General features: G+C 46.5%; 1 protein-coding gene across 8 annotated transcripts in view; it reads right to left on the bottom strand.

Moving 5' to 3' along the window:
* The window catches only part of RUBCNL (rubicon like autophagy enhancer), a 42,803-nt gene extending 16,800 nt beyond the window's left edge, over positions 1 to 26,003 (bottom strand). The window contains exons 1-10 of one of the 8 annotated variants that reach the window (XM_049646951.1): positions 25,797 to 26,003; positions 25,485 to 25,560; positions 12,988 to 13,599; positions 10,091 to 10,173; positions 9,143 to 9,353; positions 4,549 to 4,650; positions 4,009 to 4,069; positions 3,297 to 3,429; positions 2,206 to 2,351; positions 670 to 734 (exon numbers count right to left, since the gene is read on the bottom strand). In XM_049646951.1, the coding sequence (XP_049502908.1) occupies positions 670 to 734; positions 2,206 to 2,351; positions 3,297 to 3,429; positions 4,009 to 4,069; positions 4,549 to 4,650; positions 9,143 to 9,353; positions 10,091 to 10,173; positions 12,988 to 13,507 (1,321 nt within the window). In that variant the 5' untranslated portion in view covers positions 13,508 to 13,599; positions 25,485 to 25,560; positions 25,797 to 26,003. Of the gene's footprint in view, positions 1 to 669; positions 735 to 2,205; positions 2,352 to 3,296; positions 3,430 to 4,008; positions 4,070 to 4,548; positions 4,651 to 9,142; positions 9,354 to 10,090; positions 10,174 to 12,987; positions 13,600 to 15,255; positions 15,552 to 17,856; positions 18,367 to 22,232; positions 24,683 to 24,706; positions 25,463 to 25,484; positions 25,561 to 25,796 lie in introns of those variants that run through there. The other 7 variants (XM_049646950.1, XM_049646949.1, XM_049646952.1 and 4 more) reach the window with 7 other exon arrangements.
* Positions 26,004 to 27,600: the final 1,597 nt, after the last annotated feature.

Raw genomic sequence — 27,600 nt, 5'->3', positions numbered from 1 at the left:
AGTTTCTTTTAAGGAACAACCACGCACCAGGTGCTCTTGTAGGAGCAGTGAATGAAACAGACAACACGTCTGTCCTCAGGAAACTTAGAATCTAGACAGGTACACAGACAATGGTAAGAAAAACCAGTAAAATCTAAAAGAATATTTTAGCAAGATAAGTACTGGAATAAAAATCGAAAGGAAGGGTAATGTAGAGTACACATGGATGTTGGTGGCCAGGAGTGTGGCAAGGCAGACAGTTTCAAAAGGGCAGCCAGAGAAAACCTCATTAATTTCTGAATGAAGATGTGAGGGAAGTAAGGGAACCAGCCATGCGGATGTCATTCTAAGGGGAGAAAACCACAGATGAAAATCCCTAAGTCAGCAGTGAGCCTGCCTCCTTTAAGGAAAAGCCGGGAGGCCATGTGGCTGGAGCTGAGTGCCCTAGGGGATGAGGCCGAGAGGTAACAGGCCCACCAATGGCCTTATAAGGCCCACTTACAGCCTTGTAAGTTACGATGGCTTCTTCGCGGAAGAGAGGGCAACTCTCTTGAGTTAGATAAGAATTGTGAAGTTCCTAGAACAACTCCTCATCAAAGGCATCTCTCATAAAAACAATGCGCTCTCCAACTTTGCTCCCCTTTGCCCTGTGACCGAACACTAAGCAGGTGATGCATTGTCCATACTTACTAGGTTCTATTGGAGTTCCACAGCCAGCACATAAAAAATTCTGGGCTGCTACCACGAGATCCCTCCTGAGTACAGAAAATGATGATGGTTACATTTCAGAAATGGTCAACGGAGCATTTCTCAACTGATTAGAAAAGAAATTGACATCACGGTACTTGTCTTGGCTTGGAGCCTTAATTTTGTCACTTTTCATCTGGAGAAAAAATAGGATTATTTGATAGAGTTTTTTATTCTAGAGTTGAGATTGGTGGGTCTTCTGAAAGCCCCAGCTACCACCAAAGCAGAAGTAAGTCTCATGAATAACTCTTCCGCAATGGGATCTTTAGAGACTTCTCGCTGTGAGGGCACAGGTTCCTTATCAGACAGAATTTAAGACACATAATGCATTGCAGAAAGTTCAGGGAGACGAAACACCAAGAAGTAATGCACTTGGGAAGTTGACAAATGGATCCAAAGAAATTCAGATGAGTAAGAGGCATTAGAAGACAGAAGTATCAGACGTTTCTGGTGAGAGACAGTCTACTGGAGGGTTTTCTATTGAACTATTGATTTCACAACTTCACATGTGATTTAGAAATATGAAGAAAGTTATAAAATTTTATTACAGTTTGGGGTCAGCAAAAAAGGTCGAGGTAAAAATGTACAGAACCCTACCCATGTCCCTTAGAGAGGACATAGGGAAATGCTAGAGAAGAGTCACCCCTTGCTAAGGAAAGTGACCCCTTGCAAGTCCTGGAGAAGGAGCTCTTCTGCCCGAGCCGCCCCAGAGACCTTCCTGGCATTCTCTTAAAAGAAAACGTAACACAGAGCCTAGAAGGCACTTCCATGGGACCCGGGCAATAACCTTCACCATCCCTTCTTTACACTGTAGTTTGGGTGCCACATTAAATACAAGCCAAGAAGAATGGAAAGACTGTAACTGGTTAAAAAATGTCCCCCTGTCGGGGTGCCTGGGTGCCTCAGTTGGTTAAGCGTCCGACTCTTGGCTTCAGCTCAGGTCATGATCCCACAGGTCTGTGGGTTCCAGCCCTGCATCGAGCTCCAGGCTGACAGCGTGGAGCCTGCTTGGGATTCTCCCCACCCCCCACTCTCTGTCCCTCTCCTGCTCACACTCTCTCTCTCTCTTAAAATAAAATAAATAAACTTTATAAATAAATAAATAAATAAATAAATAAATAAATTTGTTGTATATGGTTTTTAAGGTTCAATATTAGCTACTTAAAGAATATCCCCTTTAAACCTACTTGATTTTTAATTGCTATATAATGTACATAATTAAGGACATAGTTAAACTCTCAACTTGTCAAACTTACCCGCAAGCCCTCTAAAACCCATGATAAACAGGATGCTAAGAAGCTAATTCAGAAAAATATACCCAACTTTTCCTATTCCTAAAACAAAACTTTCTTTGTCCCCTGGTGTGTTATTTTTTCCCCTTCCTCGACTTCCACGAAGAGGAAGCCATGGCTCCACGAGTGGGGGCCATCTCGACTTGTGCTACCTGGATTGGAGGCCCAAGCAGCAACCTGGACTTACTTGAGTGGTGGGTGAACACTGAATATGATTTGAAATCTAGGGGGCGTCCAGTCTTCAGCCCCTCTGATCCTCGACTTAAATTTAATTTCCTGAACTACATCCACGCTGGATTCAAAGTCTTTTCGGACACGCTCTTCATTCACAACCTGCACGACACAGAAGAGAATTTCAGAGCAACTTGAACAAGCACATTCCAGGAACTGAAATAAAAAGAACGTTCGCGTGTGTTTCCAGCATTAAAATTTGCCACGAAAAATTGAAACTGCTTTCAACTGAACTAAAGGAGCCCTCCCTGTATCTAAAGCCATCTGCAGACATGCTTGAAACACCACCCAGCTGAGATCACTTTTCCTCGTGTTTTCAGTAGTTCATTTGTTTCCAGACTTTAAATTACTGGAAGTAGGTCATTGCGACCTGGAATGCTTTTATGCACAGCAGAAGCCTTACCCCTCTTAGTCAAGAGGCTGAGACCAATTCCAACCAGAAACCCCAGCTGTTGTCAGACTTCCCCAGAAAAAGCTCTTTTAAGACCATTTCCCTGCTTAAAAATGTCCAGTGGCTCCCCTCTGAACCACTCATGTTTCTTACTAGCATTTAAAATTCAAACTTGTTGGGGCGCCTGGGTGTTATCAGTCAGTTAAGCGTCAGACTTCGGCTCAGATCATGATCTCACAGTTCGTGAGTTCGAGCCCCGCACTGGACTCTGTGCTGACAGCTCAGAGCCTGGAGCCTGCTTTGGATTCTGTGTCTCTTTCACTCTCTGCCCCTTCCCTGCTTATGCTCTGTCTCTCTCTGTCTCAAAAATAAATAGAACATAAAAAAAAATTAAAATAAAATAAAATAAAATAAAATAAAATAAACATAATAGCAGCATCTACCTAATAGGATACTTAGAAGGATGAAAAATGTGAAATGCTGAATCCCCTGGTGCATAATAAACACTCAATAAATGTCAGATTCATTCTTTGTTTCAAGTGTCCCGGCAACACCCGGCCACCATACAAGGAAACGCATAAATGTCTGAAGTGAACGGCAGCCAAAATGAGAATTAAGGAACTTCCAATTCAAGGCCAACTAATTTTGGTACTTACCATCGAGCCAGCTGCATTCAGAGAACCTGCCAGCTGATGATTAACTTCTGACAACACCCAGCACTTCCGGAATACTCGGTACAACTCTTTGGCTATTCGCTCAGCAGAATTGAAGTTTGGCTCATAAGTGACACTGAAAGGTACAAGATGCAAAAAGGGGAAAACTATACTCATGAGCAGTATGTTGTGTCTTTGTGTTTTCAACTATCCTTCCCACTCCTAAAACTCAGAAGATGTGTCACGCAGGAGACCAGGCATCTATACCCGTTGGATGTCTTATTCAATGCAGTTCCTCCGTGCTCAACAGAGCAGCTTTTATTTATTGAGGGTACCAAGACGAGGAAACGTGGTTAAAGAGCACTGGATTTGGAGTCCGAAGACCTGAGTTCAAGTCCTACCTCCGCTATTTAACAGCATTATGTCCTGAGGCACACTGGGTCTGAGCCTCAGTTTCCCATCTATAAAATGGGGTTAAAAACTCTGCCCAGCCTGATTCAATGAGACTGTATACCAAAGTCTTTTAAACGCTATTAAATAAAAACTGTAGAAAGCTCTATAGAAACTTTATCGGTGATTGTTTCATTGCTAATTACTAATCCCTATCATTGGAACTGGCTGAACTTGGTCCAAGATGTCAGAGGCTTGGTGTTCATAGTGCCTCAGAGGTAATGGCCCAGGGGTCTAGGTGCAGCGGGACACGGAAGACAGATACCTCTTAGAGGAGTTGCAGGGGCATCCACAGGTTTCTGTGATATTGTTAAACTCACCAACTTCTGCAAGCAAATAAAAGAAAGGGTATTAAAGTCTTTCGGTCTGTTTGGCTCATTCATACCCAATTTTATAAGAACACAAAAATAAATGCCTGCATCTCAGAAAGAAGTTGGTATTCAGCATCTTAATACTTCAGGTTCTCTGGGTTTCTATCATGAGACTACAGCTAAGGACCAGAGATGGGATTTCAAAATATACTCACCTGGGACTCCACGAGAATATGATGGAGGGGCCAGATACCAGACCATAATGAGTATCTGCTTTTGCGTTCAATTCTACAAGTCAGATGACAGACTGGTTATCAAGACATCCGAAATAAGAAGGACATCTTATTATTTTTTTAAATCAGGGTCACAGTCTGATCTTGAGAGAAGTCTCTCTGAAAGCCACTACCATGCAATATCACCTGTGATGCATGTCAATATGTGTGTGCAGGGGAGGGGAAGTACCGAGTCTTAGCTGGTGAGTTTCCAAATCTTACCTACGACAACAAAGTCATCGAAGTCACATTTACAGCCTTCTTTGAGCACATCACAGTAAGAGGGGGTCCCAGCCACTGGGCTGCCCTGTAACACAGCACAGCCTAGAAAAAGAAATGAAGGGAGTTTCACCAACAAGGAGAAAAGGAAAAACTGCACAACCTGTCATATTCAATGAACTAGAAACTGGGGAACAAAATGGGCCGAGAGTTTACTTTAAAAGAGTTTAAAAATCCAGCTTTAAGAATTATAAAATGCAGGGGCGCCTGGGTGGCTCAGCTGGTGAAGCATCTGACTTCACCTCAGGTCATGACCTTGCGGTTCATGAGTTCGAGCCCCATGTCGGGCTCTGTCCTGACAGCTTGGAGCCTGGAGCCTGCTTTGGATTCTATGTCTCCCTCTCTGCCTCTGCTCCTCCCCTGCTTGTGCTCTCTCTCTCTCTCTCTCTCTCAAAAATGAATAAACATTAAAAAAAAGAATTAAAAGATGTAGAGAGCTATTTTTGTGTTGTTCTTGCATTCACTGTGACTCAGAAAGCAGACTGATGAGTATATATGATGAGGGGGTCCCTAAGAGTAAGCTGCCTACTTTGATGTGTGTTTGAAATTTTCCATAATACACAATTTTTTTAAAAAATGAAAGAGGGCAAAAATCAGCTTCAGAGTGACGCAAAGAGCATAAGCGACATAAATGTTGTGCTGGGTAGAAGAGTGTCCCCCCAAAATACATACCCACCCAGTGAATGTGACCTTATTTGGAATCAGGGTCTTTGCGGACGTGGTCAGGTTAAGGGGAGGTCCTACCGGATTAGGGTGAGCTCTAAATCCAATGTGACTGGTATTAACATAATGAGGGAAATTTGCATCCAGACATTGCTAAACCAGGAGAAGGCCCAGTGGAGGCGGAGAATGGAGTGATGTGTCTCACACATAAACCAAGGACAGGCTAGGAGCACCAGTAACCACCGGAGGCTGGAAGAGGCAAGGAACGGGTTCTCCCTCAGAGCCTCCATGAGGAACCAAGCCTTTCAACAACTTCATTGCTGACTTCTGGCCTCCAAAACCGTGAGATGATACAACTTCCGTTGTTTTAAGCTCCCCGCGCTTTTTGTGGTATCTTGTTAAAGCAACTATAGGAAACTACTACAAATATGTCCATGCTTTTCTTTCCCGAATGCTAGTGTGGGATATTATCCTTAGAGTGTCATTGAAAAGCAAAAAAAAAAAAAAAAAAAAAAAATGGGGGCACCTGGGTGGCTCAGTCGGTTAAGCATCCGACTTTGGCTCAGGTCATGATCTCATGGTTTGTGAATTCGAGCCCCACGTCAGGCTCTGCGCTGACAAGTTGGGAGCCTGGAGCCTGCTTCGGATTCTGTGTCTCCCTCTCTCTCTGCCCCTCCCCCGCTCGAGCTCTATCTTTCCCTCTCTCTCTCAAAAATAAACATTGAAAAAAATTTTTAAGTGAAAAATGCAGACTTTGATCATAAAGGAGCTATTTGCAGCCCATTTAAGATATTAAAATATTGAAGGCTACCTAAATGACAAATATTAGTGCACTGATTTCACAAATTATGTTACTGACTCAAGAAATAGCATCCTGGAAAAATGTGAAAACTGTAACAACACAGAAAGCTGTATATGAAATACTGTTAATGCAATCATATTATGAATACAATTACATTAATAGGAGTATATAATCACTACAAAACTGTATTCACTTGAATAAATGTGAGAGAAAAACACAGAGAAATGTTTGGGTTTCTATTGCTTAGGGAAAAATTCTAGCACTCAGGTTACGCAGAGGTTATGTGCGTGGGCTTTGCAGTGAACTGGCCAGGGTTTAAAACCACACTGTCCGATCCTAGCTATGTGACTATGGATAACCAACTTCTCGGCTTTGGTTTCCTTCTGGGCAAAATAGGGGTAACTTCCCCTAGCTCTCTGTGCTTCCTGGCACCCTTTTGACCATGATCCACAGTAACATACATTCACACTTAGTACAAACACAAAAATCTATACCACTGATACAAAATAATAATAATAAAAGTTCCAGGAAGCATTGCTCACTCTAGGTGAGGGGAAAGCGGATACTTTCTATTCTTTGGTTTGTGTTTAAATGCTCTCAAGACCCACCTGTTAACTTGAAGAATACCGACCTACCCCGACGGAGTGGCATCTCTCACCATAAATGTCACAGGAGAGACACTTAATAAAGGATGCGTATTTTTATCGGGGTGGTAGAAATGTTTTACGGTTTCATTTCACATATTTACATTCACATTGAAAAAAACTGAGCTAGACACGAGCTTCCACTCAACCATTCAACAAATATTTGTAAAATACCGATTTTGAGGAAGGCACCAAGCTGAAGGCAAATTCAAATAAGACAAATACTTACCCAACAATGAGATTAAAACCTCATAAGGAGCTGAGACACAGACACACATAACTGTAAGAAAACACAAGAAGGCGGGGCTCCACACCGTGCAACTCCGGGAGGGACTGAGGCACGCACATGGACAATTATAGAAAGTTCTGGAGCACAATTTATGCTTAACTCTGTATGAATGGTGCCCCTGCCCCGTGATGCAAATCTGGGAGCCTGTCACAGTGCTGGCAGCAGGAGACTGCTTTCAAGGATGGGAGGGATGAAAGAACTAACGGGAAGTTCCTGGGGAACCAGCATTCCAGGGGAGCCTAGACCAAGCTAAGGGAGGAAGGCAAGAGCTTGGGAGACATGACCACTGTCAACTTTGACAGGCCAGGATTACTGAAGCCCATGGGAAATGGCGGGAGATGCCTGCTGGAAAGGCACGGAGAAGCTGCATCCCACGAGGCTAAAAAGTCCAGGATAAAATGTGACACAAAGTCAGCAGGCCATCTTAGAGGAGCACAAGTCATCCTAGGAAGCCAGATGTGTGCAGCATTCAAGGAAAGGAAAGAGGCTGTGAGTAAAGAGACAATCAAAGGCAGCAAATGTGCACTGAGCACCTAACTGCACTTCCCATCGAATGACTGGCCAGCAGTGGCTGAGGTGGTCCAGGTCAAAGGCAGGAATAGGGAACGACTGGAGGGGATGTCACGATTACCGAAAAGTCAGGGCCGATCTGTTCACTAGAAGCAGGGCAGGGACACAGGCACAAAGAAGAAAGAGTCAAAGATAAAGTACAAGAGTTACTGAAACAGGAATCGTTTCTTTTCTCTCCAGGAGTGGCCTCAGTGGGGATGATGGTCCAAATCACATTCCCTCGCTCCCCTGGCCACGGCCGGCTGACCAGTTGGGGGCGCCCAATCAGAGCCCGCCCCCGCACGCGCCCTTCCCTGCGAACGTGGACCTGGGGTCCTTGCAAGACCGGGTTGAGCTGTGAGGTCCCGGCCGGCAGTCAGGAAGACCACAGAGCTGCAGAGCAGAAACCAGATACTGCACGAGGAGGAGAAGTCAGGCTTCAGGAAAGGAGAACAAAGTAATTGCACAACGTGATAAGAGACCACGGGACCCCAGAAAGGCCAGATCCTCCACACTGGTCATTCTGTGGTTCCCACCACTGGGTTCACTGAGGATGCTCTGTATCCTCAATTTGAGCCAGGTAGTGCATTCAACAGCTGTTGATGGTACATAGGTTTTGTGCCAGGCATTGTGCTACACGGTATTGCCTGGAGTGAGTTCTCCCCTCATTACCGTAAGGCTCCTGATTAAGACGCTCAAGTCAAGGAAATCAAGACGAAAGGCATCTTTTTTTTTTTTTTTTTTTGAAAGGAAGGGGGTTGTGAGGAATAGATAACTAGTGTAGACACGTTAAGTTAGTTTAGTTACCTGCCAACCAGCTAAGCAGGTCCCTGCAGTATGGAACAAACACTTGTCCGAGAGGGACGGGAGGGGAAACCCAGATTTGGGAGATATCAGGGGAGAATCAGGGAAAGATACCGCAGTAGACAACATCTCCCAGGACATGAATATAGAGAAAGAATCTAGGACTGAAGCAGGACTCCCATTTAGGAAGTGGTAGGAAAACGACACGCCCTAACTTCAGTTCTCGGCTGAGGTACCCTCCTCTCCAGGAAGGATTCCCCGGTTGCCACAGCAAGGCCCGCTCCTCCTGCTCTGGGGCCCGCTGCATGGGGCCCCTGCCTCCGCTACCAGGCTGACCCCACACAACAGTCCTCGGTGTCTATCCAGCTCCCGCAGGGATGTTCCTTGAGGGATGTAATAATGTATCTTGTTGCCTGTTGATTCCCGGCATCCAGGATCTCAGAATCCTGGTTTGTGGAATGAATGAAAAGAGGTCTACTTGGAAAAAAGAAGCAATGTGTGAGAAGAGCTGGCGGAAGGCCACGTGGCAGAAAACAGGGAAAGAGGGAAGCCAGCAGCCACTGCCAAACACAAAGTAGGATGGAGTCCAAATCAGAACAACGCATCGATGTAACGACAGAGGGGAGCAGGATAATGGATGCCGAGCCCAAACGGCAGAGATGGTGAGGATGATGGTTATTTAGGACGTTTTAGACAAAAGATTTGAAGACATACTTCGGGGTGTGACAGGAAAAGAGACGTACGTCAAGAACACAGCGCAAAGTCTCTCTGATTTGCCCCACTTGCCTTCGTAGCCACTGTCAGAAGAGTCAGAAGACCCAGATTCCTGCTTTATACTCGTATAAAAGGCCATTTCGCGGTCTGCCTGATCATTCCCGAGCGACGCACTGGCTTCTTCTACGCTCCAGTTCTGTGTGTGCTGTTGACCGAGGATGGTACACTTTATTTCCTCCATGGCTGCTATCATCATATCCGCTACGTAAAAGTGGGCATTTTCCTGCAGAAAAATAATTATCAGTTAAATTGCAAGCGTAACCAACTGTTCTTTATTGAGGGTGTATTAAATTGAAAACCAAGACGCCGTATTTAAGCAGAGTTAATGTATAGGAATATAAATGTTCATTTAAGGGGCACCTGGGTGGCTCAATCGGTTGAGCGTCCGACTTCGGCTCAGGTCATGATCTCACGGTCCTTCAGTTCAGGCCCCGTGTCGGGCTCTGTGCTGACAGCTCAGAGCCTGGAGCCTGCTTCAGAGTCTGTGTCTCTCTCTTTGCCCCTCCCCAGCTCACACCCTGTCTCTCTCTCTCTCTCTCTCTCTCTTAAAAATGAATAAATTTAAAAAAAATTTAAATGTTCATTTAACTGAGTTATCACATGAGGTACAGCCCATATCTTCCAGACACATCAAATTTAGCCCACTGAGACCCAAAGACAAGCTAAGTTGAATTTACTGTGATATACACCCCACACGGTGCATGGCCCAATGGTAGACCCATGCATCAATCATGGAAAACTTCCCAGCTGGGCACAGGGGCTGCCTCAGAGCCCTCCTTAGCTCCTGGTGGCCTGTGCCTAGCCAAAGGCTGAAACGAAACCTATTTGCCATCCTTCATCAAGTGAGGTTTCCAGATTTAAATCAGAACACTATCTAAGGGATTTACACTCTGCGTGTGTGTGTGTGTGTGTGTGTGTGTGTGTGTGTGTGTGTGTTTTAAAGAAAAAAAATGTGTTCACCTTTTCTACATCGACAGGGAGCGAGAATGCTTCTGGGGAGAAGGAATTCAAAGAAGTGGTTCTTCTACCGACTGGAACAGCACCTGCCAATGCAGCAAGTTATTAAAAATGGAGAAAAAGACGTTCAAGGAAAACAAAACAATTCTAGGCAGTGGCCTTTAAAACCTGTTTTTTTTTAAAATTAACAGAATTCTAGAATACATTAGGGTGCAAGAAGAAGACAGATCCTCCTGGTGGTAGGCTTTGCAGATATTGCCTTTATGGTGATCGTTTCTACAAGAGCCCATTGGAGCAAATTGGGAGGGATCCTCAGAGGAGGGATGGGAGAACCACTGGAATGGAGGAGACCAGTGAGGAGGAGAGGGTAGAAAGAGGAGGAGATCATGGAAACTACCTAAAAGAGATGGAGAAGGGCCAGAAGGAACAGTCTAGAAGCAGGGTCCTAAAAATTATAGGATCACTTCTCCCATGCACTGCAACTGACCCCAAACTTCTTGTTTACAGAGATAATCTATTTGGAAAGGCCAGCATTGCTTCTCTAAAATGGTCTTCCTCCAGACCAATAACAAGAAGAAACCACAGAGGGTATATTCCGCTGATTCATCCATTCTGCACCCTGAAGCCACTCCATTACCGGCAGGAACACCATCAGAGCAAAATGATTCCTGTCATGTGATTTCTTCCTGGAGCATTTAAGGCAAAGTCTTTCTGTGAGAGCCTCAAGAGCTCGGTTATCCCAACCTGCTAAATTAGAACAAAATGTTATAGACGTCTTGATGATCAGACAGCTCTCGGGGGGACAGACAGAGATGCCCGCAATCACCCAATCCCCTGTCTCTTCTCCAAGAAAGGGACTGGTCCGTGAAGGACGCTGAATCTCTTAGCTTCAGGATCCATCTGGGGTGGGTGAGCATTGTCTGCAAAGGACCAGGGAGTGAATATTGCAGGATCTGAGGGCCACCTGTTGCACTATATCGTTCTGCTACTGGAGTGAGGAAGCAGCCATCAGCAACATCAACAAAACTTTATTTGTAAAACCAGGAGGCCAGCTGGATCTGGCCTGCGGGTCATAGTGTTAGGACCCCGAGTATAGAAGAAAAAGGACAGAGAAGAATCAAACAGCGCGGATTCCAGTTCCAGTTCTGTCTCTACCAGCTGGTTGTGCCTCTGCCTTGAAATGTCCTCATGCCTTAAACTGGATAATTACCTCTTAGGAGATTAAAGCAGATAAGGCATGTGAATGTGCTCTATAAATGTGCAAATCCTACGCAAGGAAAAAAGGAACTGTGGGATTGTTTCTTCCAGCCTCAAGAAATTCTTATAGGCTGGGGTGGGGGAGGGCCTTTCTCTACCACATTATCTAGAAAAGGAAAAGTGTGCTATCATTCGTGATGCAGCAGTCATAGGAAAAATCTTGTGTCTTAGTAGCAAATGCCTGTTCTCTGCAATGCTGTCCCACAGCAAAGAAAGACCAGATCACTCAGGACTTCCTTTTTTTTTTTTTTACTCCCATGGGATGAAACCCCCTACCAAGGTGAAGATGGTTTTTAAAGATACTTAGAGAAATTGCTGGGGGCTATTGTCTTTGGACAAAGGGGGCCAGGGTACCTGTTTTCTTTATGGGAGAAAGACAAACTCCAGGATAACTTTAAATTGCGGAACCAATTCCGGTAGAACGTGTCATTTTGCTCAAATCTGGTTCTTCTTTCAAAATGACCCTATTTTAAGACCGTCCAAAATCTGCTGTTCTTAAGCGATGAATAATATGTTAAAAGACTGTCATCATCTTCAGCTTTTCAAAAGTGTTTCCAGTACAACAAAGAAACCCCATATTTTAGGAAAGGTGGAGGGGTGGTTCTTGCTAGTGAGAAATAAATAAATGGCTACATACAGACACACACACAGGCAGGCCAGCAGTGTTCAGACTGCTAGGAAAGAAAGAAACTTCATTGACTCTGAACTAGGGCTCTAACAAGAATATAAATTAACACAAATACAACATGACGAATATATTTTTAAAAATTTAGATTGCCATTGGGGGGCCTGGGTGGCTCAGTCGGTTAAGCATCCGACTTTGACTCAGGTTATGATCTCAAAGTCCATGAGTTCGAGGCCCACGTCGGTCTCTGTGCTGACAGGTCAGAGCCTGCAGCCTGCTTCAGATTCTGTGTCTCTCTCTCTCTCTGCCCCTTCCCCCGCTCATTCTCTCTCTCTCTCTCTCAAAAATAAACATTAAAAAAAACAGAATGCCACAAATTGTAACAGCAATAAGAGAAGTTACTGACCCTTGAGTGGCATTTGCATGCATTATCTTATTTTAGGAATATGTGCATTACTTCATAGCAATGGAAGCCCTTGTTTTAGTTTTAAAAAAAAAAAGCTTTTGTATAGTCTTTGGGGAAATTGCGATTAGTGTTTTTAAATCTGCCCAGTTTCTAGCCACACCCTGTCCAGGTCAATGTAGGTGAGGTGAGTTCATCTCCTACGAAAGCACTAGTGTGAAATGGAGCCCAGTCTGTCTGGAAACACATTCTCCCACCACACTGGATTGAGAGCACTTCTAATACTCTCCCTTGCCAGCAACTTCATGAGCTGGACGCTCCCAAAGGCACACACCATTCAAAGATGGCAGCTGGCATGGATTACCACTTAAGCTGAGCAAAGATGACATCTTGCTACGGAAGGAGAGCGGAAATATTTGTTTTTACCCTTTGTGACCATCCAGGCATCCAGGTAGCTGGGCTGAAGAATATTAAATGAGCTAATGCACTGGCCTCCAATCAGAGTGGAAAGCCAGGACTTTTGTCCTCATGAGACAGACGGTAAGACAGGCTTTAGGCCAGGGCAAAGCCTACGTGTCAACAGACAAGAATGAGGCAAGTCCCGACTGAAGTTACCTTCATCAGCGGAAGCTGTCAGATGGGAAGGCTTCAAAAAAGCGCTGTCAGCTTCCGGACACGAGGAGGCAGCCGAAATCTTGGAGCTTGTGAACACAGACATCTGAGGAGACTTTCCTGGGAGCACTGTCTGCTCTCCCTTGGAGGCAAAAGAGAAGTCGCTGCTCTTGTCACCAGAGCCCCAGGCAGAGTCTGCAGTATCCTTGGACAGTGATGTCTCCACCATGGAGTCCCCAAGGGACGACGGTGAAGGGCCCAGGGAACAGGCGGTATCCCTTCCAAAGTGGTTCCCACTGTTCCCCGCTGTCGGCACCTGAGGGGGCAAATCCTGTAGCTGCTGCTGCGCACACTGGGGGTTAATCCAGGCAGCTCTGTGCCTCATGAACCTGACGTCTGATTTGCAAGGAGGCTGGTCAGTGTCCAGGAGATTGGGCGAGTCCTCAACGTCACCAGGGTCACTGCTGACCCCTTCCCAAGGGTGCACAGGAGAATCCTGCCGGCCCATAGACTGTGACACCATCTTTCCAGGCTCAGGGTGGCGTGAACTCCGTTGGACTACTGGATTAGGGCCTTGAACTCACCATGAGGCCAGCTGAGGTCCAGAGAGCTTACCTGCAATGAGCAAAAATCATTCAAGGTAAGTAAGAACTCAGTCCTATTTGTAAACTCCAAAATCTTTTGAGGAGAAGAAACAAAAAATAAGTTTGTACTTCGCTCTGTACAATACAGTAAATTCCACTTGGATTGACAAGAAATAAACAAACAAATCAGCAATAAAACTGGCAGCAAACACACGAGGCGTGACATCAGGATAGGAAAGGGTTTTCAGGGCATAAACGAGGACTGCTTTTATACAAGGACACAGTCATATAAGCAAACTGCTGATACGACAGATAAAAGTGAAAGACAGCCGTGCATTCTTCCAACGAAATTAAATGTCAAACCCGAAATGGGAATACCATTCGGAAGTAAAGACACATTTTCACAGTTCCTTATTTTTGTTTAGTCTGTGCTTGTATTTCAACAAAGCAGACAAGCGGCACGTGAAACTGAGGGCAACTCACAGCACTAAAAACTTTGCTTTATGGGACTTAGTTTATGATAAGAGAGAAGCACCCTGGTCCCCGTGGTCACTGGCCCAGCCCGCGACTTTCTACTGCTCCCACTGTCCTTCACACTGGCAGGCTCCAAGCAGCCCTGGAAGCACAAGCAAGGTCAGCAAGAGGAAGAAATGAAAGTGGTCTGCTTCGGTGAGCTTAGCGTAAGGGGAGAGTGGAGAACAGGGCTACAAGGTGGTGAGCTGAGGCTTGGGAGTCAGTTCCAAGGCTGGCTTGCTTTATTTATTTATTATTTATTGAGAGAGAGAGAGAGACAGAGAGACAGGGTATAAGTGAGAGCGGGCCCGAGAGAGAGGGAGAGAGAGAGAAGCAAGGCTCATGCTCACCAGATGCAGGACTTGAACTCACGAACCATGAGATCATGACCTGAGCCGAAGTCAGATGCATAACTGACTGAGCCACCCCGGCACCCCAGTTCCAGGGCTTTAGATACCACCGTTATGTATCCAGAGGGCTTGCACCTGGATCCCTACTCCTGACACCCTCCCCCCGCCCCGCCCCGCCCAACTATGGGCTACCATATTTTGCTGCCTATTTGACATTCATCCAGGGGGCACCACAACCTGACACATCCAAAACAGACCCTAATTTCGCCCAAGTCTGCTCCTCCCTAGTTTTCCCATCTCAGGAACCACACCTCCCAGGTGCTAAAGCCCAAACTCTGGAAGTCCTCTCTGATCTATCTTTCCGTAGCTCTCCATCTTTAATCCATTAGCAAATTCAGCTCTATCGCCACTGCCCTAATCTAAGTCACCATCTTCTCCCACCTGGGCCTCCTCCCATCTTTCCAGTGGGTTTTGCCGCTTCAACTCTGGCCAACTTATAATCAAGAGGTACGCAGAGAGAGATCTTTTTAAGTGTAAGTCACGGGGCACCTGGGTGGCTCGGTCGGTAACTTCAGCTCAGGTTATGATCTCGCAGTTTATGAGTTCGAGCCCCACATGGTGCTCGCTGCTGTAAGCCTGTCAGAGCCGAGGTTGCTTTGGATCCTCTGTCCCCCTCTCTCCGCCCCTCCCTGGCTTGTGCGCTCCCCAAAATAAATATTTTAAAAAATAGGTGTAAATCAGATGTCATTCCCCTAATCACCATCCACCCCCCCCCCCCCGACCAGCTTCCCATCAACTCTGGAAATAAAATCCAAAATCCTTACCTTGTCCTTAAGGCATGACATGATCCCGTCCTGCAGACCTCTCTCACTTATCTCTGTCCACCCTCCATAAGTCCCAACCACTCACCAAACTCTCACGTGCTACAAGCTCTCACCCACCCTACTGCTGCTGTTCTAGTCCCTCTGCCTGGAACGTTCTTCCCCCAACTGATCATACATCTGGCTCCTTCCTGTCCTGTTGCATGCTTTGGTTTATCAATTACTTCCTCAAAGAAGTCTTTCTTAACCACCTCTCTTAAAGTAGTTCCCCAGTTACTCTCTATCACATCACCTTGCTTAATTTTCATCCTAGTAGTCTCACTTCCTCATTTTTTTTCCACCCCTCACTGTCACTCCCCTCCGCCCCCACGGTCCCCCCCTGCCGATAAGCTCCACAAGAACATGGGGCCTCGTCTGTTCTCTGCCAGGTCCGATGGCTGCACGCGGGACCTCAATAAACTTACGACTGAAAGAGCAAATTCAACGGTGGAAATAACATCGTGAGCTAGAGAGAAGATTTCCGTGGTAGATACAACTGCTCTGTTACTGTGACAGAACTGTTTGTACAAGGATAGAAGTGAATCCATGTTTCCTGAAGATATGACATTTTTCTCAACGTCTACAAATAGACCAAAAAAAGGTACATGTGAAAACTGTACTAAATTCCTTGGGTTTTCTTGAGGTGGGGGCCCTCCATCCTAGGTCAAACCTTTTGAAATGATGTATATATACATACATATGTATACGTATGTGTGCGTGTTTGTATATGGTATACATATAATACTGCACGATACTGTGTGAGCTCCAAATCACTGCTCACAAAATATCATGGGATGTGGTGGCAATTGTCAGAATTCATCTGAAGTGCTTCGTCTTCTTTCTCCAGACCTCAAATCTCACCTGGTGCCCCAATTTCTCTTTGCCACACGTCTTTTCCCCTCCAATAATTCTGAGTATCACAATTACAAATGGGAACCATGACTGTGTTTTTATGAAATGGTAAAAACACAGAAGCCTAGAGTGAACGAAGCACTCACATTGTGCCAAACCTGCCAATCCTACCTCAGTCCCAGAAATGACATCGGTAACCACTTCATCCCTTCCAGACTTTTCCCTATGAATTAACATACATACGGCAGATCAGAAGATGTGTTTTGTTTTCTCTTTTATACGTACACATGAGCTCACACTGGACAAAATCTATAATGAGACTTCTTTTTCTCTCAACAAGTTCTTGAGGCTGTGTATCAGTCAACTATCTTACCACTTTCTATAGTATAAAAGGATCATAATTTACGTCACCAGACTACTGACGGGAACGTATTTTTAGTTTTTCGCAGTTATAAAATAGATAGCGATGAACAATTTTGTTCATGTTGCTTTTTATTAATTTTCTTTCGCTAAACTTTTAGTTCTGAGTCCATAGCTCATGATAACGTCATTGTTTCCAAGAGAATGAAGCTGTATGAGTCATATTCTATGATCAATTCTTTACATGTCATAGCTGTTCTTGGGGGGGGGGGGAGATGATTACAGATGTGAAATCACATAAAGAAATGTACAGCCTCAAACCAATGACAAGTGGCAGGGATCCCTGTGTGTTTTACAAACAGATTAAAGACCACAGTTCACGAAGAATGATGTTATTTATGAGCCTCCCAGATACGGAACTGACTTAGCGGCACTGAGCAGAAACAGACTTCCTTTTCAAAAGTGATTTCCAGAAGCGGTACTTGCTCCACTTCCTTCTAGAAAGGTGTTCTTGTTTCACACAAACAACCAGCAGGTGTTGGCTTTTCCAGGTTATAAAACGAGCACATTTTAGAGCTGGGATAGGCCCATAGAGGCAGAGAGAGGATGACAAGCCAGGTTGGACAGTCACTCGGGAGCACGAGCCTCTCTGAGAGGGAGACTGACACAGGAGAGAGCCATGGTTAGAAACAAAGCACTGGCCCTAGCCCCGGGGGTCCACATCACCACGGCCTGATCTTTGGGGCAACAGATAATTCATGAAATACCATCATACGGTGTTTTGGCTCACTGTCACCTTGCTTGTCGTCTGGTAATCAATTAAATATTTACTGAGCAACTACTACATGACTGGCACTGTTTTTGTTTTGGAAGCGCTGGAGCAAAATAAGTCCGTGCTTCTCCCAATAGCTTACATTCCGGCAGAGGGAAGACAGTGACTGAACCTATACATTCGTACATTTCAGTGCCGACGGCCGGCAGGTAGTATGGGTTTAAGCAGTGGTTGACATCTTCCCAAAATGCGTCCCATTGTGATAAATGGCGTCCTTTGAATTAGCAAGGCTTAGGTACAAAGCTAAAATCTATTTCCAAAAACACTTAAAAAATTTCTTTAATGTTTATTTTTTTTAAGAGAGAGAGAGAGGCAGAATGAGAGCAGGGAAGGTACAGAGAGAGACACACACACAGGGTCCAAAGCAGGCTCCAGGCTCCGAGCCATCAGCATGGAGCCCGACATGGGGCTCAAACACGCGAACTGAGAGATCATGACCTGAGCCGAAGTCAGACGCTTAGCCGACTGAGCCACCCAGGCCCCCTTCCCAAAACATTGTAAAGGAAGATTACGAAGCTTACCATCATTTCTACTGTGATTTTCCTGTTGAGGGTGAGCACAGGCCAGATTACCACTAGTTAACATATATGCGGCAGCAAAGGTCCTAGACAAGAGAGAGATTCCTGGACTCCCCCTGGCAAGTCATTCTAGATGGGTCTCTGCCCATCAAAGTCAGTGGTTCCATCACGAACGACTGCATAATGAGGACAAGCTCAGAGCCACAATACTGACTGCAGAGATGCAGCTTTTGCCAAAGGGGTGGACGACTCGGTTGGGCATGAGTCACCGTGACCTCTATAGTGACCTCATAAACATCTTTCAGACCATAAGCAGCCAGAATTTTGATGTACATGAGCAGTTTTCGCTCCCAATACCCCTAACAATCTTAGAGTGACTCCATGAATAGACACAAGCATGTCAGATTTCGGATTTAGGATGTTCTCTGCCTCAGCACTAACTACCAACTGTATACATGATTAGGAGCACTGAAGACTGATCTTAAAGGTTACCTCCTCAGTGAGGCCTCCATGGTCACCCTATGTCATGGCAACTGCCCCAGCCAGTAATTCCTCTCCCCCCACCCCCCGCCCCGCTTCCCACCTCTGGTTTTCTCCTTACTCCTTGGCATTAATCCCCATTGTATTTAGCCTCAAACACGAACACCCACTAGAATGGAAAATCTCTGAGGGTAACTGTTTTAAAAAAAAAAATTGGGGGCGCCTGGGTGGCGCAGTCGGTTAAGCGTCCGACTTCAGCCAGGTCACGATCTCGCGGTCTGTGAGTTCGAGCCCCGCGTCAGGCTCTGGGCTGATGGCTCGGAGCCTGGAGCCTGTTTCCGATTCTGTGTCTCCCTCTCTCTCTGCCCCTCCCCCGTTCATGCTCTGTCTCTCTCTGTCCCAAAAATAAAAAAATAAAAAACGTTGAAAAAAAAAATTAAAAAAAAAAAAATTGTACTCTGGACACTGCTTTGTTCCCAGAATCTAGAACAGGGCACATAATAGGTGTTCAACCAAACACGCGTTGAGTGTGAATACAATGAACGAATGAACAAACCAACAGTACCTAAGAATGGTTCTGCTGGTTATTTCTGTCGCCTAGGAAAGAAAATGGAGAAGAGATGTCAACCTTTAGAAGAAGCTGGAGATCACGACCTAAAATTTCTGTTCAACTGTTTCCTTAGGATAAAGGAAGCTAGAGAACAGAAATCACAAACGAGAGTTGGGGTAAAGGGTAAAATTCGTTTATGCCCACTTTAAGGCGGCTTACTGAGCATGCTCAGTAGTAACGAAATGCAGGTGAGCAAAGAGCATGGACGGTGTCTCGTTCACAAAGCTCCCCGGTCCTCTCCCCATCTTTCCGTATCTACTTCCCTTCATGCTCTGCGTTTGGACAAACCCCCACCCCCAAGGATGTTGAGAAACTCAAACCATCACTTATCAAACAGAAGAGCGACTGTTTTCGAGGCCCAGTAACGCGACTCCATAGCTTCCACAACGCGGCCTGCAATCAGAGTCAACTGCCGTTTTCACACAGCTGCGCCCTCACCACGGCACATGCTGAACTCTGTGTTCGAACACTAACAGCACCAGGAAGGAAGCAGTGCTCTATTGCAATGGCATATAGCAATGAGGCTGGTGGCATCACATGGGCTCCTCCCTGCCTGCCTGAACTTTGGCAGTGACCCTTAACTTGGAAGGTCCGCCGTCAGGGGAACACGGAGGAAGGACACAAAGCAATTATGACAAATGCGCGGGGTAAGGTTCGCCTGGGAAGACCCCACGAAGGCAAAGACCAAGGAACACGAACCACGTGCCTGAGAAAACTGCAAGGTTGCCTAAGACACACAAATGACTAACTTCCTGTGGTCACCGTGTAGGTCACAGTGACCACTCTCGCGGAGTGTTTCAGGTGGTATTATGCCAATTTGGGAACGGACGTGAAGAACGTTAGGGGGCTTGCCCAAGGCCTCACCATCAGTAATTTACCAGGAGAACAAAAAAACAAAAGTCTGACACCTGATCCAAAGCTCCTTCCACTCCTATTTATGTATATCACTAGGGCTGAAGTTGGGATATTTTCAATTTCGTTAGCAATGTAAATTTAAGAACATTCCTATTAAATCTGTCACAAAACAAAGGATTAAGAACCACACCACTGTATTTGATTCCATGTCTTTAGAACAGTTGTGCCCAGAATGTTATGATTACACCTATTTGTGTAAAAAACAAAAGTGATTGTACAAACAGCTCCAATATTTATTTATAAACCTTATAGAGGCACAGGTATACTAATATGTAATGTAAAAATTCATGAACATAACATTTTGTTCTTGCTTTCCAATAAATCATCTTGTAACCTAAAGGTACATACCACCACTCAAGTAATGTTTTACTTAAAACCTTTTATATAAAAAACAGTAACAAACAGGGGCACCTGGGTGGCTCAGTCGGCTAAACGTCTGACTTCAGCTCAGGTCATGATCCCAAGGGTCGTGGGTTTGAGCCCCGCATCAGGCTCTGTGCTGACAGCTCAGAGCCTGGAGCCTGCTTCAGATTCTGTGTCTCCCTCTCTCTCTGCCCCTTCCCTGCTCATACTCTGTCTCTCCCTCTGTCTCAAAAATAAACAAAACATTAAAAAATATTTAAAAAAACAGTAACAAACAAAAAATTACTTACACACGAACATCACATAACTGAATAAGACTTACAAAAAACATTAATTCAAAACTCTACCCGAAGTAAGCATAGGAACCTGCATTGGAACAATGGCAAAGTTCCCATGTTTGGGCCAAATAAAATGGGGAGCCGTACTGGAAAACCGTCCGGCAGTTCCTCAAATGGTCAAGCATACAGTTACCATTTGACCTAGCAATTCCACTCCTGAGGATATACCGAAGAGAACGAAAGCATGTGCTCACGCGAGAACTTGCGCACAAATGTCAACGGCAGAAATAGTCACAGCAGCCAAAAGGGACAAACAACCCAAATGGCCATCAACTGATGAACGGGTAAACCAAGCATGGGGCTGCATGCGATGCGGTATTATCTAGCCACAATACAAAGTACTAACACACACTGCGACATGGGTGAGCCCTGAAAACATTATACTAAGTGAAATCACCAGGCACAAAAGGTATTTCGTATTTACCGATGCATTTTTATGAAATGTCCAGAATAGGCGAATCCATACAGACAAAACATAGATGAGTGGAGTTATTTTTTTGGGGGGGGGGTGGGGAGGAGGGAACGAGAACATAAACAGTGAGAGCTAATGGGTACAGGGTATCTTTTTGAGGTTCTAAATGTTCTCAAATCAACCGTGACAGTGAGGACACATATCTGTGAATATATTAAAGCCACTAACTTGTACACTGTAAATGGGTGAATTGTAGGTTATGTGAATTCTATCTCAATCTCAATAATGCTGTCCAAAAAAAAAAAAAAAAAACCATGAGATGGGAGGAAGTACCCATCTCTCTTCAAACAAGGTCTAGGAAGCCTGGAGAATGCTGGTGTGCATGGGCAGAGGGATGGAAGGAGCGCTGGCTCTAAGTCAGGCTGCAAACTAAGGTACTGAAAGCTGAAAGGGGAAACAGAGAGCAAATAAGAGGCATACTGAATATGTGTGCCTAAAGTAGGTATAGAGAAGAGAGAGGAAGAAGTGAAAATGCCACAGCAGAACTATCTAGAAAAAGAAAAGAGAAAAAAAAACAAAAAAAACGAAACCAAGGACTGGTAAAGACAACATCATCAATGTGATGGCAACCAGTAACTGGGCACTGGTTCCCAGACCCTACACCCAGAGGTCAGACACCCACCCTTCTCTTTAAACCAGCACCGTGAGGGAGGTTCTGCTGGTCCCAACAAACAAACAAACAAACAAAAATAAACGCTTCAACACTTGCAATATCTGTCCGTGTGTCCCTGAGTTACCTCTCTGACCTCCTTATCTATTACCTCTACATCCCTACACCTCTATACCCTTCTGCACCCCTCCCCTACACTCCTCTATAGTCTTCGGCACCGCCATCTTTATTCAAAAGTACCTTTGGAATGAGACTCTCCTCATCACCCTTTTTAAAACTGCATCCCTAAGGTGCACACTATCCTCATTTACTGCTCTATTTTTTTTTCCTCCAGAGTACTCACCTATTATCTTAGCCATCGTCATCGGCTCATAACTAACACTTGCATGAAGTTTAGCAGGTGCCTGGCACTGTTCTAGATTTTCTATACACACACACACACACACACACACACGCACTTGATCCCTCTAACAACCTATGAGGTAGATACAACAACACTGTTTTCATTTTACAGATGCAGACCCGAGGCACAGCCAATAAAGGGGAGCGTTGCACACCCAAGCAGTCTTGCTCCCAAGTTCGCATTCTTACCCGCAACAGCACAGGGATGAAGGAAAGACCTTTAAATCTCAGAGATTCAAACGTTTCTGGAGACTATCCAAGTTTATCAAGCACGAAGTAGCTGCTGGCAATGTCAGTGACCTTGGCCCAAATCTCCACAGAGACCGAGTTTGAACGAAGAGTGAGCCAGCAGGAAAAACAACACAAAACAAAGAACAGGTTTTATGTATGTCATAGGACAGTTCAAGTGATTTGACGGTTTAAAACACTCTTAAAATGTGCATAAATAAAAGCTCAAGTCTCCCGACCTACCGTATTAAAATAGCCGTCCCAAAAGCTGTCTTCTAAAAACAGCTTCCAAATAAAGAAAGAGAGAATAGGGAGGTACTTTACAGATGTTCCCAGGACACTTGTTTCCTGACCCACTATAGATTGCTGAAATAAGAGAATGTCGAGGAGCCTAAGGATTAAAAAGAATCCCACACCGCCCTTCAGTCTTCATCACCTGAAATCAACTAGAGCAGAGCACCTGTTGGCCATGGGTGCTTTTCAAGGTCACCTGCCCCCAAAACTTTGAGGTCCAATTTACATTTATCTCTTTCAGTAAATGTAAAACTAAGGATCCAAGAACAGAACTAAAATATTTTTTTTTAATTTTTCTTTTAGTGTTTATTTATTTTTGAGAGAGAGAGAGAGAGAGAAACCGAGTTGGGGAGGGCCAGAGAGAGGGAGACACAGAATCTGAAGCAGTCTCCAGGCTCTGAGCTGTCAACACAGAGCCAGATGTGGGGCTTGAACCTATGAGACATGAGATCATGACCTGAGCTGAAGTTGGACGCTTGACCGGCTGAGCCACCGAGGCGCCCCTGAACCAAAATATTTTTTTAAGGAATTTTCAAACATTAGTTGTTGAGCAGATCACATTTAAGTGTGTAGATCATTTCAGCTGCTTCTCCTTTGTCATTTTCCAGCCTACTGTTAACGACGACAAAAACACCTGCCTCTGAGACTTCCTTTTACCTGCGGCAATATTTCCCTTTCACGGTTCACACGTGAGAAATAAAGCATCATTCAATATAGGATTATTATTACTATCTTGTGGATGAGAACACTGAGGCCTAGGAAAAGGAAGTGAAGACCACACACAGCAACTGAGCAGCAAGCTCAGCACTGGGACCCTGGAACCTTGCTCCAGAGCCCCCCAATCTCACCCTCATGCTTCTGTATGTGTAAGATACAACAGCACAAAAATTAAGGGGGAAGAAAAAGAGTCCCAATCAAATATAATTTTTATGCCAATCTGAGAAATTCCTCACTTACCAGCTGTGTGACCTTGGGCAAGGCACTTAACCTCTCTGTGCTTCAGTTTTTTTTACTGATTGTTGTGAGAACTTAACGAATTGTAACATGCATATCTCAGTCCGACAGACACTATTCCATAAAAGTTGGCTTTATCATCACCATCAGTGTAATTTTACAGACTTAGACTTCAGTGTATGACAGCACAATTAAGGAGACCTAGTTTTAGTTCCCAACTTTGCAAATGAGTCATCTTTCAAGTCTTTTTAATTAAAATGAAAACTCGGGACGCCCGGGTGGCTCAGTCGGTTAAGCCTCCGACTTTGGCTCACATCACGATTTCACAGTTCATGGGTTCGAGCCCCACGTCGGGCTCTGTGCTGACAGCTCAGAGCCTGGAGCCGGCTTCAGATTCGGTGTCTCCTTCTCTCTCTGTCCCTTCCCTGCTACAGCTCTGTCTCTCAAAAATAAGTAAATGCTAAAAAAAAAAAAATGACAATGCAAAAACAATCAGAGGTCTTGGTAATATTGACTTGCACACCTTATCTCTTTAGGAAGGATACAATATGACACACAGGCATTACTATTGCTCATGTTTATAATCTCTGGAAGGCTTGACAAGCTTATTTAAAAAGAACTGCTTCAATTTTAACAGTAATGCAACCAACCATGTGACTCTTTCCTTTCCATATGAGAAATACGAATCTCAATTTAGTAACAAGGGAAACTATTCAAATTTGGCAAAGCTATTCTTTGTGTGCCCTCAGACAGGTGGGGAAAATGTGTTCGCGAGCAACGCAGTCTTTCTTGACCTCTTTGCTTATCCTCCTCTAAAGACCATTCCAGTTAAAACGCTTATTCTTGCACGTTTATCCTTGGTGCTGGCAGTCTTCCCTGTGTCAGAAAACACGACCTCCAACTTCAGAAGGCTAAGGATGTTTTCAGAGTCATGAAGAGCATCTCAAACCAAATCTAACCCCCAGAGGCCACGACCGGTTTTCATCAACTTTCCTAGCATCTCCCTCCGGCCCTAAAGAAGATGAGGAAGGCACAGTTCCTGAACCCTGAGGTCACACTGATGCGCAGCGTCAGGCAGTACTGCTCGCAAGAGGGCCCAGAACGAAACACTGAGGAAGAGCCACACCCGGACATCGTGGACAGGTAAGCGGGAAAGTGCCCGCACTACCCTGAAGGTGCTGCCTTACCTCTGCTCCAAACGAGGTTCTGCTGGCGGCCAGGAGGGAGGTGTGCGCAGCAATGTGGTGATACCTTAATTTATAGAAACCACACTTCTGCTTTTCAAAACCCTACTCTTCCTCCAGTTACCGTCCAGTGAGGTAGGGCAGGGATCACCCTGCTGCTTCTCACACAAACAAGGTTTCTTGACTTGCCCAGACCTCACTGCTGCTATTCAGCCTTTCAGGACAGAGTCCCCGGAACCCAAGGTTGCAGACCCTCAGTCCTTTGCGCTTTCCCAACATACCGTCAGTTCAGAGATCCTTCCAAGTGCCATTGCAACAACACAGTAAGCACGGTTCCGGAATATACCCCTTCCTTATCGTGTTGATTCCCATTCGGGCTACATAACCCCTCTTCCGGCGGTTCTCCACATTCTCCAGGCTGACGGTATCAATGTGGCAGGAGGGTGGCGAACCTCACCGCGGCCACCGGCAGGCTGGAGCGGGGTGGGGGTGCAGCGCAGCATCTCCGCTTTCCCCGCCGCAGTGTCAGCAGGTGGACTTCTCGGTGGGCGCTGGGGACCACACAACCGGCCGTGCGCTCACTAACCCAGCTCGGTTAAGTAACAGGAAGTTTATGGGTTTGGGCCACCAGACATCCATACATAGGGCTGGGTGTGTGGGGAGCGGATCCTCCGCGGGCCTTCGCCATCTGTGCGCGCGCTTTTGGGGAACCGAGAAAAGCCTGCGCGCCCGGAGCGCGGTGCCTGGGGCCACGCAGGGCGCAGGCTTTGGGCTCACTGACCTTCGCCCGGCGCTGAAGTGTCTTCGAGGTTCCGTTCCTGAGCCTTCCGGATCCAAGCCGAGCACGGGATCGCCCCCTTTTGCGAGGTCGATTCCATAAAAACCCGCCATCCCTGCAGAGCAGCCCCCTCCTCCATTCGCCCAGGGGCCTCGGCACTGCCCGGCCCCTGCCCCGGCGTGCCCCCGGGCTCGCGCACGCCTCTCCGGCGCCCCTCGCCCCCCCCCCGCCCCTCACCGCTGCAGCAGCCTCACCGCGCCGGCGTTACCCACCTCCGGCGCCCCTCGCGCCCCCGGCCCGCTCACCCCCGCTCACCAAGGTGCGCGCATCGCGTCGGCTCCCGGCTCGCTGGGCTCCGGGAGCGCGCCACCGCGGCGGAAAGAGGGAGCGAGGAGGGGGAAGCGGCGCCCTGACGCTGCCACGCCGCCGCCACCCCACCCCCATCGAAATCCCGGGCCACCGCAGCAATCCGAGAAGGTCCCCGAGGAAGCGAAGCGCAGCGGCCGGGCCTGCAGCCGGCGGGGAGACGCGGAGGACGCGAGCCGGAAGGAACTGCGGCCCCCGCGCTGCCCCCCCCCTCCCCCCGCAGCCGTGTCCTCGGCCGCCCACCCCCGAGCCGGGTGACGCGGGCTAGGACAGCCGGGGGCCGCCGTGCTCCCCTCCCCCCGCGTTCCCTCCCGAAATCACGCCGTGCCCTCGCTGGGGGGGGGGGGGGGGGGGGTGGGGGGCGCTGAGCCGCAAACGCGCTTTCTGGGGTTGAAATACCGAGATGCCCGCAGACCTGGCGGACGAGAATTCCCAGCTCCCCCCCTCCCCCGGGCAGCGGTATTTGGCGTTCAGTACAATTGCCTGAGAGAACGCGTGATCCTGCCGAGTATTCGGGATTCGTCCGCACAGAGATCTACGCGCGCGACCGAGACCTAAAGCTTCCCCCGAGCGTGACCTCAGCGGGCTGCTCCGCGCGGAGCCCCACGACGGCGACTTCCCTGGCAGCCTCCGACCTACCTACTCATCACCTAGTCCTCTGGAAGCGAGGGGTGCCGCGGGTTGCGTCCAGATCTAGGTGGACGCTGGCGAGAAGCTGCCAACCAAAACAGAATGTTGTCACGCTCAGACACCGAAGCCCTGACCATTGGTAGGGCTGAGTGCACGGTGTCCCTTCGCCCCTAGGGAGGCTGAACACGCTCCGCCAGCGCCCTAACCTCTGTTGGGGGAAGAATCTCGGAGTTACCTGCCCCGGTAGCAACAGGCAGCGGGTGAGCCGATCTAGGATTACTTAAAAGACTCCCTTCTGCAGGGTAAGCCAACCGCATCGCACCTCCCTCGGTTCTTTGGCTTTATCCTGGGTCACCTCCAGGTTGTGGAACCAGCTCACGGGTATGTTGGGCTTTATTTGCTGGATGTCTCTTTGGAACACGCTTTTCCTGGCACAGCCTAGACTGGAGTGGCTAAGGGGCGGCGTCAGGTAGTCTCTGATCCTAAGTCAGAGTCTGGTGAACACTAGCTGTCAGTCACCCGACTTAACACTGAGCACAGCCTGTTTGGAGCCTAGAACCGCTTAGACCGGAAAGGACTCTGAACTTTTGGGGTTCTGTCTCAGGAATTCGGATGGGCTGAAGACAGACTGGGAAGGGCTTACATTAAACTAAAAAAAAAAAAATGTATATGTGGGCTCGGGTACTTTTACAAATTATTTTTGAGCCATCCTATCAATATTCCGGAATATCATTTGTTTCCACAGATTCTTCCTCTGTGTCTTAAAGAGGTTAAGTTACTTGCCCAAGGTCACACAGTTAGTAAAGCACAGTTAGGCTCTGAAGACCGAGGTCTCCATCAACCAAACCTTATGTCCCTTTTCCACCATGCTACACAGAAAAATAATGAAATCGAGGGGCGAAGCATGAGAATTTTCAAGCAATAATTAAAAGAGGAAAGGAATCAGGAGGAAGTGGACAGAAAAAATGTCATGCAAAGTAAACCAGTAAGTCTACTATTCAAAGGAAAAAAAAAAAAAAAAACAACAACCAACAGAAACCAAACTGTACTAGGTGGTAGACTGGACAAATCCAAGGCAAAGAAAGCATTCTTGTAGGGACACTAGGAGATTTTAGACCAAGAT

The sequence above is a fragment of the Panthera uncia genome (assembly GCF_023721935.1).
Source record: "Panthera uncia isolate 11264 chromosome A1 unlocalized genomic scaffold, Puncia_PCG_1.0 HiC_scaffold_16, whole genome shotgun sequence".
Taxonomy (NCBI): Eukaryota; Metazoa; Chordata; class Mammalia; order Carnivora; family Felidae; genus Panthera; species Panthera uncia.
This window is presented reverse-complemented; position numbering and strand designations above follow the sequence as displayed.